Source organism: Rhinoraja longicauda, chromosome 7, assembly GCF_053455715.1.
Source record: "Rhinoraja longicauda isolate Sanriku21f chromosome 7, sRhiLon1.1, whole genome shotgun sequence".
In the NCBI taxonomy this organism is placed as follows: Eukaryota; Metazoa; Chordata; class Chondrichthyes; order Rajiformes; family Arhynchobatidae; genus Rhinoraja; species Rhinoraja longicauda.
Window position 1 is genome coordinate 54,459,192 of NC_135959.1, and position 15,060 is coordinate 54,474,251.

A 15,060-nucleotide genomic window follows, 5' to 3' on the forward strand; every position below is an offset into this window, starting at 1 on the left:
TCTCCTCCCAGTGGATTTTAAAGTTATTGGAGAGTTGGCTAATTTATGAATATCAATGGAGGCAGCTGTAGGTTTTATTACACTTTATTGTAAAAACATTTATTTGAAGATTTATTTTGCCCTTGCTTCAGCTGACTTTAGTTTGGAGCTACAGCATGGAAATGGGCCCTTTGGCCCACTGAATCCGAGTCGACCAACAATCGCCCATATACTACATACTATGGACACTTTGCAGAAGTCAATTAACCTACAAACTAGCACCTCTTTGGGTTGTGGGAAGAAACTGGAGCACGCGGAGAAAGCCCACAAGGTCACGGGGAGAACGTACAAACTCTGTGCAGGTAGCACCCGTAGTCAGGATTGAACCCTGGTCTATGGCGCTGCATGGCAGCAACTCTACTACTGAGCCATTGTGGTGCCAACTATTATTTAAGTTCTTGGGGATGCTAATTAACTTGGCACACAGTTTTTCTTTGGGGTAGCAATAATAGAATCAGTGATAGACTACCTAGAAACTCGAAGAATTATGCATTCTAATATTGCACAAGCACAACCATCTACCCATAATACCCACCAACACCTCTCACACCATTCACTGTGTAGATAATTGGAACTTTCAGTTCCTAGAAGTGAAGCTGCCTGCTCATTAAAACAAACAAACTCATAGAATATCTGTCATATTTGACCCTTGCACCATGAGAAAGTCTTTATAAGAAAATAACTGCAGATGCTGGTACAAATCGATTTATTCACAAAATGCTGGAGTAACTCAGCAGGTCGAGCAGCATCTCGGGAGAGAAGGAATGGGTGACGTTTCGGGTCGAGACCCTTCTGAAGAAGGGTCTCGACCCGAAACCCTTCTGAAGAAGGGTCTCGACCCGAAACGTCACCCATTCCTTCTCTCCCGAGATGCTGCCCGACCTGCTGAGTTACTCCAGCATTTTGTGAATAAATGAGAAAGTATTTGCATAGCAGTAAAGTAATTGCCTCAAAGTGTTAATTTTTGCATTTGGGATTATTTTGTTTTTTTGCAATTATTATGCTTAATTTATTTTATTTTTTCTAGTTAAAGTACAAATAATTTTGAGATTTTCTTGATTTAAACAAATTCAGCTTGTATGCTGCTGTTCTCTCTGCACTAAAAAGTTACATTGATAAAACCTTTTTATATATGGTGTCTTAAGTATTAATAACCATGCTGAATTTTGTGTTGTACAATATTTAATCTTGATCATAATTTATCATATACAGCCACCTTACATTTTGCATGTGTTTGATTTACACATTTTTGGAATAACACGCTAGTTTAATACCAAAGCTTAATTTATGTGCTCTTATTTTTAAAATAGCGTGCTCAAATCTATGCCTTGCAGTGTAGTCGTGTGCGATGCCTGGCAAGGTACTGACCGCGTTCAGCGAGCTGCTGCTTACCGTTTTCTCAGCCATCGACATTTGGTATCTCCAGACCTTGGCCTACCACTGCTTTAATTGCTGACCTGCCCTCAGCGCCTCTGCTGTATTTGATTTTATCAGCTGAAGTAGAGGACTCCCTGTAGCCTCCCTCCTCCACTCTCCACCTATGCCAACTTGGGAAAGAAGTCACTAGTCACCAAAGTAAGTGTTATCATTTGCATTCAGAAAGAGATTTTAAATGAACAATGTTTATTTAGGATGTCTTTGCTGTTGTTTTTATCTTTCTTTATTAATGAGTAAGGTAACAAATAATGGTGGTTATAAATGAACTATTTATTGTGATGTAGACATTTATGACTTTCCTTTAACTTGTACCATTTATATACATTCTCATGATAAAAATGTTAAAATTGCATGTTTTTGAGTTACACACTCGAAGAATGTAATACCTGTGTAAAATTGGGTTACTGTACAAGATCAGAATGGTTTCAAGCTTGGCCCAGGTAAAATATAACATTTTGCAGTATTGTATAGTTAGGAATCTACAAGGGTGGTGAGTCTGTGGAATTCTCTGCCACAGAAGGTAGTTGAGGCCAGTTCATTGGCTATATTTAAGAGGGAGTTAGATGTGGCCCTTGTGGCTAAAGGGATCAGGGGGTATGGAGAGAAGGCAGGTACAGGTTACTGAGCTGGATGATCAGCCATGATCATATTGAATGGCGGTGCAGGCTCGAAGGGCCGAATGGCCTACTCCTGCACCTATTTTCTATGTTTCTATGGTACATGGGTAAGAGCGGTTTTGAAAAATCTTTAAAAGTCTCATTTGATATGTTCCTCTTATTCTGACACTTTTTAAAAGTTAAATTCAACTGAAATATTTACGTTTTTTAAAAAGTATGCAATAAATACATGGAATTACAGACGCACAATTAATTTCACCATAGACAGCAATATGTTGAGCATGCTTTCGGCAGTTTTGAGTGCAAGCTCTAATTTTACCATTTGAGTGAGTATGGAAAGAAAAGAAATACTGAGAGTTGTTAAGTAAATTGAATGAATTAGTTTCTGGAACTGTGGCTTCTCCAAATACCTAATTATTGGTCAGTATAGATTGTGGTTGAATTGAATGGCACGGAAATGCAAAGTTGATGGAGCAAATGCAACATTTTGGTTATTGCTGTTTGCATTGGTGAAGCTTTTCCAACAAATGAACTGCAGTTTGAGATGTAAGTGGTTATCTAATGTTCATAGGTAAATATTTCCATTACTGGAACATGTGTGTGTGGTAAATAACAGAATTTATTTTCAACTCATTTCTTGAGACATGCGGTGATGATGTGGCTTTGTGTAATCGAAAATTGCAATATGGACAGTTTTATAGGAAATGTAACCCCCAGAATGCGGAGTTGCCTTGATACGTCAAGATGTTTTTGTTAGTTAGTAATTGTTTTAAAAGTTTATATAAAGATATTTCCAACAATTGTATAAATTGAGTGCACAGGAGAAAAAAATGCCTTAACACTTGTTCTTATTTACTAATGATGGCCATGTAACATTTTAAATCAATGCAACTGAAAATGAGTTACTTCAACCTTTCCAGAATAATTCAAACTAAGTGTGGTGTATTTATTCAGCAGTGCCAATTAAGTGCCCAATAGTTATCCACAAATATTCCAATAAATACTGATGATTCATCTTTTTATTTTCCCATCTTTTTGGGTAACGGTGTAGTGAAAAGATGACTATAATATTGGAAGAAAATAACTGGAGATGCTGGTACAAATCGAATGTATTCACAAAATGCTGGAGTAACTCAGCAGGTCAGGCAGCATCTCGGGAGAGAAGGAATGGGTGACGTTTCGGGTCGAGACCCTTCTTCAGACTGTAATATTGGAAGTTATTAATAATCTTGTCAAGTAATTCTTACATTATTTATATTTTTATTTTCTCTCTTTCAATCCTGCAGAAAGGTCTTGGACTTGATCTGTGGGAAGAAAACAGTTGCCTGACCTGGGTGTTCCCAGCATTTTCAGTTCTTATTGTTTTTAACATAAGCTAGTGATGGAGGAGAAAACATCACAAGGTATGATTAAGCTTGCCAATGACATAAAAAATAGCTACAGAATCTTCCACTCAGAGTAGAGAATCGAGAACCAGAGAATAAAGTCAAAGGAACACGATGTAATATAAACCTGTGGGGGTGGGTATATAGAATGAGCTGCCAGAGGAGATAGTTGAGGCATGTACTACAGCAGCATTTAAAAGACTCTTGGACAGGTTTGGAGGAATATGGGCCAATTGGAGGGGGACATAGAAATTTGCATGTTCTCCCTCTGATCGCGTGGGTTTTCTCCAGGTGCTCTAGTTTCCTCCCACGTCCCAAAGTCATTTGTTTGTTGGTCATTTAGCCTCTAAAATTGCCCCTTGTGTGAAAGGAGTGGATGTGAAAGTGGGATAACATAAAACGTGTGAATAGATGGTCAGTGTTGATTCAGTGGGTCAAGGGACCTATTTTCATGTGGTGTCTCCAAAACTAATTTGGGCTAGCTTAGATGGAGCATTGCAGCATAGATGAGCCAGGCTGATGGGCCTGTTTTCATGCTGCATTATTTAAAAAGTTACTCTTTAAATGTCACTGGATATTATACAACTAATACAATAACCATGAAGCTTGGCTGAAATAATGTAGAAAAATTGTTGGATGAAGGAACCAGTTGTCTAAATTGTCATTTCCATGAATGAAAGCTACTCATTTATCAGTATTGTCCAAGGACCTCTTATTGATTTCCTGTCATAAATTTAGCCAATGATCAGTGGAACCACATTAGATACACCATCATTTGGCATGAAATGTTTGTGCTTAAATAGAGGATTGGCAAAAAGTAGTACCAATGAAAATGCAAATAGTTTTTGTAAATTGGTATCAAGTGAAATATTTGCAGAAATAAATCATACATTCAAGTAGAATTCTTAATTAACAATGAATATAAGACTCGCATTGGCCTCATTGCTAGGAGAAATAGCTGGGATTTTTAATGAATGTATTAAAACTGTAGCAACTGCTAAAAGATGCCTGAGCAATTTGGTTATTTGATCATTGCGGGGTTTCCTGGCTAAAGTTCTCAACCAAGAATTTTCCAAATAGTATCAATGGCCTTTTGAAAGTATTAGGCTACTGCAAAAGGGACCATGGACAGCATGCTTAACTAGGCAGCTGTCACTTTACAAAATAACTTTAATCCGAACACGTGGCGGCGCCTAACGGCAGCGGCTGACTAGCAGTCTGTCCGTCTTTTTTTTGTTGAGTGTCGGTGTTGGGATGATTTTTATATATATTTTTTTGGTTGTGTATGTGTGGGAGGGGGTGGTGGTGTGTGGGGGGTGGGTGTGGGGAACTTTTCTCTTCCTCACGGCGCGGGGTGCGGCTCGGCTGCGGGGCCTAACATCCCCCGGTGCGGCTCGGCCGCTGGACTTTACATCCCGGTGCGGCTTGGCCGCTGGACTTTACATCCCGGTGCGGCTTGGCCGCTGGACTTACATCGCCCGGTGCAGCTCGGCTGCGGGGCTTAACACCGCCCGGTGCAACTCGGCTGCGGGACTTAACACCGCCCGGGGCAACTCGGCTGCGGGGCTTAACACCGCCCGGTGCAGCTCGGCTGCGGGGCTTAACACCGCCCGGTGCAACTCGGCTGCGGGACTTAACACCGCCCGGGGCAACTCGGCTGCGGGGCTTAACACCGCCCGGTGCAGCTCGGCTGCGGGGCTTAACACCGCCCGGTGCAACTCGGCTGCGGGACTTAACACCGCCCGGTGCGGCTCGGCTGCGGGACTTAACACCGCCCGGTGCGGCTCGGCTGTGGGACTTTTCACCGCTGGTGCGGCTCGGCTGCGGGACTTAGCTGCGCAAGGCTGGGTCGCGGGCCTTTCATCGCCCGGTTCGGCCGCGAGACGTTTCAGCGCCCGGTGCGGGGACTGTGCGGGTCGGTCGGGGACGAGCTGTCTGTCCGTGGGCGTGGGGAAGAGAGGGGAAGTTTTGTTGCCTCCATCACAGTGAGGGGGTGTTTGGAGTCACTGTGATGGACGTTTGTGTTGGGGTTATGTGTCTTGTGTTCTTTTTTTTTTCTTTCTATGACTGCTATGTAGTTTCGTTCGGTACTTCGGTACCGAACGACAAATAAAGCTCTGTTAAACCTGTTAAACCTGTTATACCTGTTATACCTGTTATACCTGTTATACCTGTTAAATAACAATATTGGAAGAGACAGATTATGGTGAAGTAAATTATTTTGTGTGTGAGAAATAGAGTGTGAGAATAACACTCTGAATTGTCTCAGTACTCATTTATTTTCACATCACAATGTTACCTATAAAGTATGCAGAAACAAAAAAAGCAAATGTATTGAAACAAGAGGCTTATTATAATGACCATAAGCAGTCAGAAAAACAGTGGTTAGATTTTGCAAAATAGTGCACTTACAAACTGGTAGTTATTTTTTAAAGAGGTTTTAGTAACTGGATGGTGTATACATCGTGCTGATTCGGTAATGGGATTATTTGGCTCAAGCCAAAATTGAAGAGTTTCTTTATGAAATCTTGTTATGGTTATGAAGTAATGATAAGATTGACCACAGGTAAAATCAGTATTACTTTATTATATTAAAGAATTATTTTGAATTAAATAATACTTCAGAATTACTGAAGGACATAATCTATCCAAAGAAAATTGCAAATGCTAATACTGCAAGATAAACTAAGTATTTACTTATGTGCTGAAGTGCAGTCTTTGTATATACAGTACAGAAGTTTAAAACAGCAAGTGCTCATTGCAAATCCAGGTTTGTGATTCAACCAAATATGTACATTTTCCATAATGTTTTATTTATAATTACTTATTTATACCACAGACACTGACAACATTTTCATTAAATAAAAAATAATTTTACATTCTAGTGAATAAAACCTGATACAGAGCATTTATCAGGACACAAGTGACAATATAAAGTGGATACATTGCCTTCAGTGTTACATTAATTGGAACCTGTGGCATAAATAATAGAAGTAAGATGAGTCTGAAACATTTGCAATATTATGAGTTGCTTTTGAATTTTTTTTAATATGAAGTTTCTTGAAAGAATTCAGAAAAAAGAACATTTCCATTCTCAGAAGGTCTGGATTTAAGGTAATCGTTAAGGGAAATTTAGTATATTATGTTGTAATTTGGAATGGAGTGACTAATATGCAATGGAAAATAACCTCTGGCTTTGTCAGAGGCCAGATGCCAAACTTGAAACTGGGCATCTCAAGTGGTATAAAATTGTCCTGTGTTCATTTTGCTTGATTTAATCTAATCGAGGTCATTAAAATATTAAGAGAACTTGATATTATTAATAAACTTGGTCAGTGATTAGATTTCATGTACTAACTGTAGCACAGGGTGAAAAAAATGAAGTTAATGAAATATTTTAAAACAAGTCTTCCATAAATCATCTCAGAACTCGATTTAGTGCATCACTGATAAAATTACAATTTAAAGGCACACTCCCAGGGCAGACAGAGCAGGAACAATGGTTACCATGCCAAAGCTCTCGGGTCTAAGGAACATGATATGGAAGACCTAGTACTGAAAGTAAGGAGAAAGTGTCTTGTGGATTGGTTGTTGGACAGGAAACCCAATCTGTCTGACATTAAAAGAATCTGGTAGGAAGTGACTGGGACAGAATCGCCTAGGTATGAGGTTATGCCAGAAGAAGTAGTCCAACATGCTTTCACGCTTGTGTGGGAAGGAACTGCAGATGCTGGTTTAGACCAAAGACAGAAAATACTGGGGTAACTCAGTGGATCAGGCAGCATCTCTGGAGAAAAGGAATAGGGGACTTTTCAGGTCAAAATCCTTCCTCAGACTGAAGTCTGAACAAGGGTTTTAACCTGAAACATCACCTATTCCCTTTCCTCCAACGATGCTGCCTGACCCACTGAGTTACTCCAACATTTTGTGTTTGTACTTTCATGCTTACTTTCAATCAAACTGTTCCTCCATCACACCTTAATGGATTATTTGAATGGTTAAGAGAGTTATGCTTCAGGAATTGGACTGATAACTAGATCCCTTCATGATAAAGGGGTTGAGCCTATCAGATTGAATGCATGCAATGAGATGGAATAGCCCATTACCAAGTTTTTCCTAGGCTTTTATCCATGGACTTGAACTGTCTCTCAAGAGCTTCTGCCCTTTTTTGTGATAGCTTGGTTGTCATTCCATGACCGAGTACTTACTGGCAGGTGATGGCTGCTGTTGAGGCATTGACAGAGACTGCACAACTCTGACTCGGTCTATTATTCCTGATCCAGCTGGGCCTGTAAGCAAACAGCTTGGTTTTTATTAGGCATTGAAATGCCAGTTGTGGGCAGATTACTCATCCAAATCGCCATCTATACTATCCAGGAGAAGCCCAAAGTTCTTCATTTAAATATCAGTAGTTAGGTACTTTGTATAAACAGAGATGTACTGAACAGCAGCAGCCAGCCTTTCTCCATGGCTTCCACAAGTTAATCTGAGTAGAAATGTGGGTTGCAGGAATTTGAGCCTGTCTTGTGCCCCTCACTCCCATTTCATTATAAAATTGTACAGTGCACGGACTCCAAAAAGTGAAGGCAGCAGGTAATAAATACGTGATTCAGAATCTTTTTAACTAGGTCAGCTTAACGTTTAGAAGTTGAACCAAGTTTGAGTTCCAGCAAATCAATGCATTGTTGTCTGCCCAGTCTCTTCAAATATCACCTGCTATGTACATTCAAAACATTGTCTTCCATCTATTCATGTTCAAACCATTCACAGGCTTCAAGGCAATATGCTCAACTGTAACCTCCAATTAGGAATATCAGTTTACTCCCTCAGTTGGTCCAGGTAGCAGTCCAAGCTAGCTAAAGCAAGGTCTTATTAGTGATCTGGGGTCATCTGTGTAAATGCAGAGGAAAAGGGAGTAATGTTCTTGTGACCAGATTACAGCCAAACAGGGATGTTGAATATAGGCCATCAAATTTCACTCACAGAAGCACAAAGATATGTTTACTGAACAAATGTTATTTTTTCCTTTAATACATGGACATAAAGTGTATTTTGTGTTCCTTGTGCTTTCTCAACTATTTACTGATGCACTTTGTTGATATTAAGGTTTGTAATGTGGAGAGGTTGACTTGGTCTCATTAATGACTCTATTTTGCAAGTTTATTATGAAAATAATCTCTCCCCTTGGGGAATCCCACATATTCCTGTGGAGCCAATGCTTGCCTTGTCCATTTGCTTGGGCATAGATCAAGAACATCCTTCTGTTAGCCTTTTTCCTTCTCCCCCCACTCTTACTGCATTCCACCGTTCCAGGTCTCTGTGCTCTTCCTCCAGCAGAGGTGTTTGTGTTATGACTGGCATAGTTATGTACTATACAGTAGGCAACAAAGTCTCCATCTGCTTGCTGTTTATTGCAAATCCCACTCCATCTCTTAAACTGCTGCAATCTTTTGATATGATTTGTTTGTTCTAGAACACTTGGATTAAGAATCATCCACCTGGCTGTTACATAAAATCATGGCTGAACTACATGAAATCCAAATTCTGCACTTTACTCAGAGTAATATTTCTTCCCTTTGCTATTAATTCCCTTGTGTGAATCTATCCCCCATATACTGAAAATATCTAAAAACCACTTCCACCGCTCTTTGAGGAGTGATGTTCCAATGACTCATGAATTCTGAGAGAAAATATTTTTTCTGTCTGTATTAAATGGGCAATCCTTTATCTGCAAGTAATAAGCCCCTGTTTCAAGATTCTCCCATAAGACAGAACATCCTCCACCTCCTTCCACAAGACCCCCTCGGGATCTTGTATCCTTCAAGCAGGTTGCCTCTTGCTCTTCTAAAATCCAATGGATATAAACCTAATCAGCTAAATTTTTTCCCTCACAATCTCATCCATTTCAGTTGATATTCTAGTAAAGGGCCTGTCCCACTTTAGGCGATTTTAAGGCGACTGCCAAAGTCGTAGCAGATCGCCGAAATTTTCCTTTACCCGACGACAAGGACCACGACAATGCCGAGTCAGGTCGAGATTACAGCGTCTTCGGAAACATCGCAAAATTCCCACGCTGTCAATGCTTCTCCGGCATCCTAATTTTCGCTGAAATCACTGACAAGTCGGTAAGTACTTGAGAGTTTTGAACTATAACATCTTGTATGGGTTACTTAAAAACCAAGCTTCACTGTAACAAGGCATAAACTGGATTTACTTCCAGTTTACTAATAGCGGTATTAAATTAAATTTTTTTTAAAAGTGGTTAAGTGGATTTTTGTGAAAAGTGTGTGGGCATTCTTTGAAAATGTACGGGAGATGCATATCTGGTTTCTGGGTTGCATATCTGGGTTGGGAGCCCACTTTAAATGTAATGGCTGATGGCCATAAACATCGTGAAAATTCCCACGCTTACCTGACCGTCAAACTGTCGCCTCCAATCTACCCGTCAAATGTCCTGACGGTAAATAAATTGGTTAAACACAAGCATTTTATGGTATTTTGAAATGACTTTACTTATTTTAATATAATGTGCTTCTAAATGCATCTAAGCGAACCTATCAAACCTGGGGACAGCATGCAACAGCGCCCGCAATAAGCAACGATACCTGCCGACAAGCCAGCTATCGCTGAGAAATTTCACTCCGGATGATTTCTCAGCGTCACGCGGCGAACTGTCGGCGACAGCCTAGTCGCCTTAAAATCGCTTAAAGTGGGACAGGCCCTTAAACTATCTTTGAACTGCTTCTAAGGTATAAACATCCTTCTTTAGTTGAAAATTGTCCCACTGTGTAGGATAGTGTTATCCTGATCACAATCGGGCCTGTGATCAATGTTGAATTAGTCAGTTGTTGGGTAATAATTAGAGCCTGATTGCTGGAGATGTTAGCCTGAGAGAGGATATTGACAACCAACCTCTCTGCAACTTGTTTCCTTAAGTGTTGATAATTGTGGTCAGGGTGATTTACTTGTTCTATTGCGAACAAGTTTTATGCAGTAGGCCTTTAGACTTTGGAGATACAGTGTGGTAACAGGCCCTATGGCCCACCCGAGTCCACGCTGGCCAGCACTTACCCTGTACACTAACACTATCCTACACAGTGAGACATATTTTCACTGAAGCCAATTAACCTACAAACCTGTGCCTTGGGAGTGTAGGAGCACCTGGAGGAAACTCGCGCGGTCATCACAGGGAGAATGTACAAACTCCGTACAGGCAGCACCCATAGTCAGGATCGAACTTGGTGCTGTAAGGCAGCAGTAGAAACAAGGAACTGCAGTTGCTGGTTTACAAACAAAGACACAAAGTGCTAGAGTAACTCAGCAGGTCATGTTGCCTGACCTGCTGAGTTACTCCGGCTCTTTATGTCTTTTTATATTTTAACCACTTCCCAGTACAACATATGAGCCCATACCTTCAATTCTAAAAACTACACAAAGTGCTGGTCTAACTCAGCAGGTCAGGCAGTATCTCAGTTCAGAGGTCCCCTGGTATATTCTCTTCCTGGATGCAGGAGATGATTTTTTATCTCAAGTTCTTAATCATAAGATCATGTGACAGGAGCAGAATTATGCCCATCAAGTCTACACTGCCATTCAATCATGGCTGATCTATCTCTCCCTCCTAACCCCATTCTCCTGCTTTCTCCCCATAACCTCTGACACCCTAGGTGTCTGCTAGGACACTGCTAGGTTTGAGTGCAAAGGGATGCTGCCTGCTTGCAAGGGCTTCCTACAGTATCTTTCAACTCAAGTCAATTTTATTTGTATAGCACATTTCAGTGGAAGTAGGGCCTGTTCATCATGCTAAAAAGCTGACGGATGGTGGTGATGCTGGACTAAATATTGTACGAAAGGATGGAGTGCAGGAAGCAACAAAATAGTAACAAGACAAAAGTGCTGTGGTAGTGAAAGATCCTGTGGTGAGAGAGTCAAGGCTTTTTACAGAATATCACATTGAAAGCCTTGGAAAACCCAACCTCAGAGATCGAGATAGAAGCTGATATCACTGTGGGAATAGACCTTTCATTGATAGTTCTTAATCCACCATAATGAAGTCATGAGTGAAGGCCTCATTGCATGAGTATCTCAGCAGCACAAAATTAAGCACTCATGCCTTTTGAAGGTGTTCAATAATTTCTAAGTTCTCCAATTGTCAACAGACAATGGCAAAAGCAATATCATAGCAAAATACATTCCTACTTGTATCAAGACTGTTTCACAGCAGTTTTAGGTCACATCTTCGAGCTCCAATTTACATTGGTAAGACTGGAAATGGATTTTGCATGAATAATTATGTCATTGGGTGTGTGAGTGCTTGTGAATGAATGATTAGAAGAAAAAAGTCCAATGAGGCAACATGAAAAGCATGTGGAAACACCTGATATAATTTCATGGTAGGTCTGATTTCATTAGAAGATTACGGAAACCATGAGCAACTCCAGCTTAAATTGATGTTGCACAAAAATACACTGATCCAATTTCTAGTCTTCTATTTATCCCGATGGGGAAGTGAAAATGGCCAAAGCTGGGAATATAATAAAATTGCTTTTGGATTTTTGAAAATGTAATTGAAAGAGAGCAAACAGTAATTAGCACGCAGTTTCACCAATTAAAAAATTTCTTCCTTTTCAAATATCTATGGATGGTGGAACACTTAAATCTTTCAAGATAAATAGATTATTGTCAGGGACAATGATCATGAAATGTGGCATCGAGTGAGATATAAATGGAGTTTAAGATATAGATCAAGCATGGTCTCAGCTGAAAGGTCTTCAGTTCCAACATCCCTGATTTGTTTTATCGACCATCAACAATGGAAGTGCCATTGAACATCAAGAGTAGGTGGTTAGATGCTCAGCCTTGCCAGTCTGTACAGCGCATACCTGTATGATGTTCAGGTCTTTCACAGGCAGGCACAAAGTGCTTTGTATGTTGAGGAATAGCACATGGGATTGAACATTGTGCAATCAGTGCACATCTCCTCTGACATTGACAAAGCAGCTGAAAATGATTGGGCCTAGGATAGTGGCGCAAGGTGCTTTGTGGTGATGTCTTGGGTTTGGAATAATTGACAAACTACCTCGTCCATCTTCCTTTATGTGAGCTATGATTCCAAACTCTGGAATTCATTTCCCTTCAACCCCAATAATTTCAGTTTTACCTGGGCTCTTTGATGCCACACTTGGCCAAACGTTGCCTTGGTATCCATCTCAACTCGCCTCTGAAATTCATGTTTGAATTGGAGTGTGTGGTGATTTATAACAATATTTAATCTTTACATTTTGTTGTGGGGTGAGAAATTGTAATGACATAAAAAAAAAAATTTGAAATCACCATGCCTTGTATAATCTTAATTAAATGATAAATTGTGAGATTTTGACCATGGCAGGGATCACAAAAGATCACTCCACTGAGTTTTTAAAACGAATGAGTTTTTATGTAGAATTCACTGCACAGTAACAGGGCACTTGGCCAGTAAGACATTTATTCTCCAGTTGAACTTTCCTTTCCTTCCACATGAATGCTGTCATGGTCTAAACCTCAATTCTCTTTTCCATCACATCTCACACTCTTAGGATGCAGCTGATAATTTTATGGCACTGGAAATATTTAAGTATGTTTATTACTGAACAAAAGATTGTAAACAAGTTATTACTGGGGTGAATTCAATTCTATTTGTTTTGTTTTTATGCCTACAAACAAAATGAAAACCATTAAACTTGCAAGGATTGTGAACAGTACTGCTAATAATAATCATTTCACCATACATAACTAGGTATTTGTCATTTTAAATAAATCAACTTTAAAATCAATGCATTAAAGATCTTTGGCTAGTATCCAATTACAATATGGTAGGCAAACATGCATCATCCAGTGGTTTTTGAAGACTGAAGTAAAGAAGTGCCCTGCTTCTTTAAATGATTTTTAAAGTTATATTGATGAGTTGTTAAGTAATTTTTTTGCAAAGGAGTTTACTCAGATCTGCACACTGCAATCACTGCAAATTCCATCTGATGCACTCCTCAAAATTTCTAAGGAGCCCTATCATTCCTTGAGGTACATTCCTATATTTAATGGGGTACCTATCCAGGAATAGAAATCTTCATTTGTAACCTATCTCCTCCGATTCAAAGAGGTAGATCTTCCTCATTTGTTCAGGTTTTGTCTCTTGCAGTTTAATGCAATGCTTAATTAAATAGCTGCTTTTGAAACTGCACAATTTTCATTGAAACACCAACTTTATGCTCCGCTGAAAGGTTCATATGAAACATTACACTTGTTTCTCTCTACAAATATACACTCTGAACTGCTAAACATTTCCAGCAGTTTGTTTTTATTTCAGATTTTCAGCTCCTGCGGATTTTTGCTTTGAGTTTTAAGATTAAGTTGAAAGTTCACCTTTTTAATCACACGTTGAAATAATGCAATGATGCTTCAGCCCTTATTAAGTGTTCATGATTTTGAATGTACTAACTCGTTGATATATTTTTGTCTGGTATCCCAATTAAATGATGTAAGCAAACATTTCAAGTTTCCTTGGGATTCTTCAGATAAGTGGTCATAGTGCTAGTAACACAGATTTGTGTTTAACAGAGTAGCAAAAAATAGTTGGTTATTTCACCTGTGTTGCAATATTTTAATCAGACAGACATGTATTATATCCTAACAAAGGACAACAATGGATAATAAGTTGCTGTGAATGTTCAAGAATTGTGAAAAAACCTGCTTCAGCTACTGCCCCGAAACTGTTCTGAGAATGAACCTTTATCTGTGAACAGATACATTAGTGGCTGCTTCTATCAAAAAGTGAAGGAAAGTTACTTGTAAAATTTTGAGGCATTGCAAAAGATAGTATTGTTTCACCATTTCTGACATAACTTGGGCCAGATATCCAAATTTAAAAAAAACTAGAACGTAAAATAAATTATCTTTCTACGATTTATCGGTTATATTGCTACTTGAGACTCTTCAGAGCCTCACAGGATTGCCTCACATCGGTCCACTCTTGCATGGTGTTCTGTAGAGCTTGGGTCCTTTCCTTATCCACTTGCACATAGTCCACTTTTTCATCTGATGTTACCGAGGATGTGGAAGGCTGGTTAGACATAAGATACAGGTCATTACAGCAATTGATTTCACTGAAGACAGGCTGAATATATTACTTGACTCTCACACAAACTAATTGGTACACTTGAAGATCAGTCATTTTAGATGACTAAAGAGTAGTTGTTCAATTGTACAATGGATTAAAAAACAAAGAGAAATGGGAAAATAGCATAAGCAGCAGCTTGCTTTTGCCGTTTTGAGATAACTCAAGAAAAATTGCATCTTCCCCCATTCTGATATTTTAAATTTTACTGAATTACACACCTCATATTTAATGCAAGAATACATACATCGGGGACACAAAAGACTGTCAATATAAGAAACAAGAACAAACAACAAACATCTGGAGGAACTCAATGGATTGGACAGCATCTGTGGAAGGAAATGGACGTTGCGGGTTGAGACCCTTCCTCTGTACTGGAACACTTTTATATATGTGCTAATAATAAAATCTAATGAAGTTACATTATTAGCTA

The 15,060-nt window shown here is 39.4% G+C and overlaps 1 protein-coding gene across 1 annotated transcript in view; it reads right to left on the bottom strand.

Moving 5' to 3' along the window:
• Nucleotides 1-12,927: 12,927 nt before the first annotated feature.
• Nucleotides 12,928-15,060, bottom strand: part of gab2 (GRB2-associated binding protein 2) — a 216,981-nt gene continuing 214,848 nt past the window's right edge. Inside the window, exon 10 of the mRNA XM_078402621.1 lies at nt 12,928-14,573. Within this exon, the coding sequence (XP_078258747.1) occupies nt 14,433-14,573 (141 nt within the window). The 3' untranslated portion in view covers nt 12,928-14,432. The remainder of the gene's footprint in view (nt 14,574-15,060) is intronic.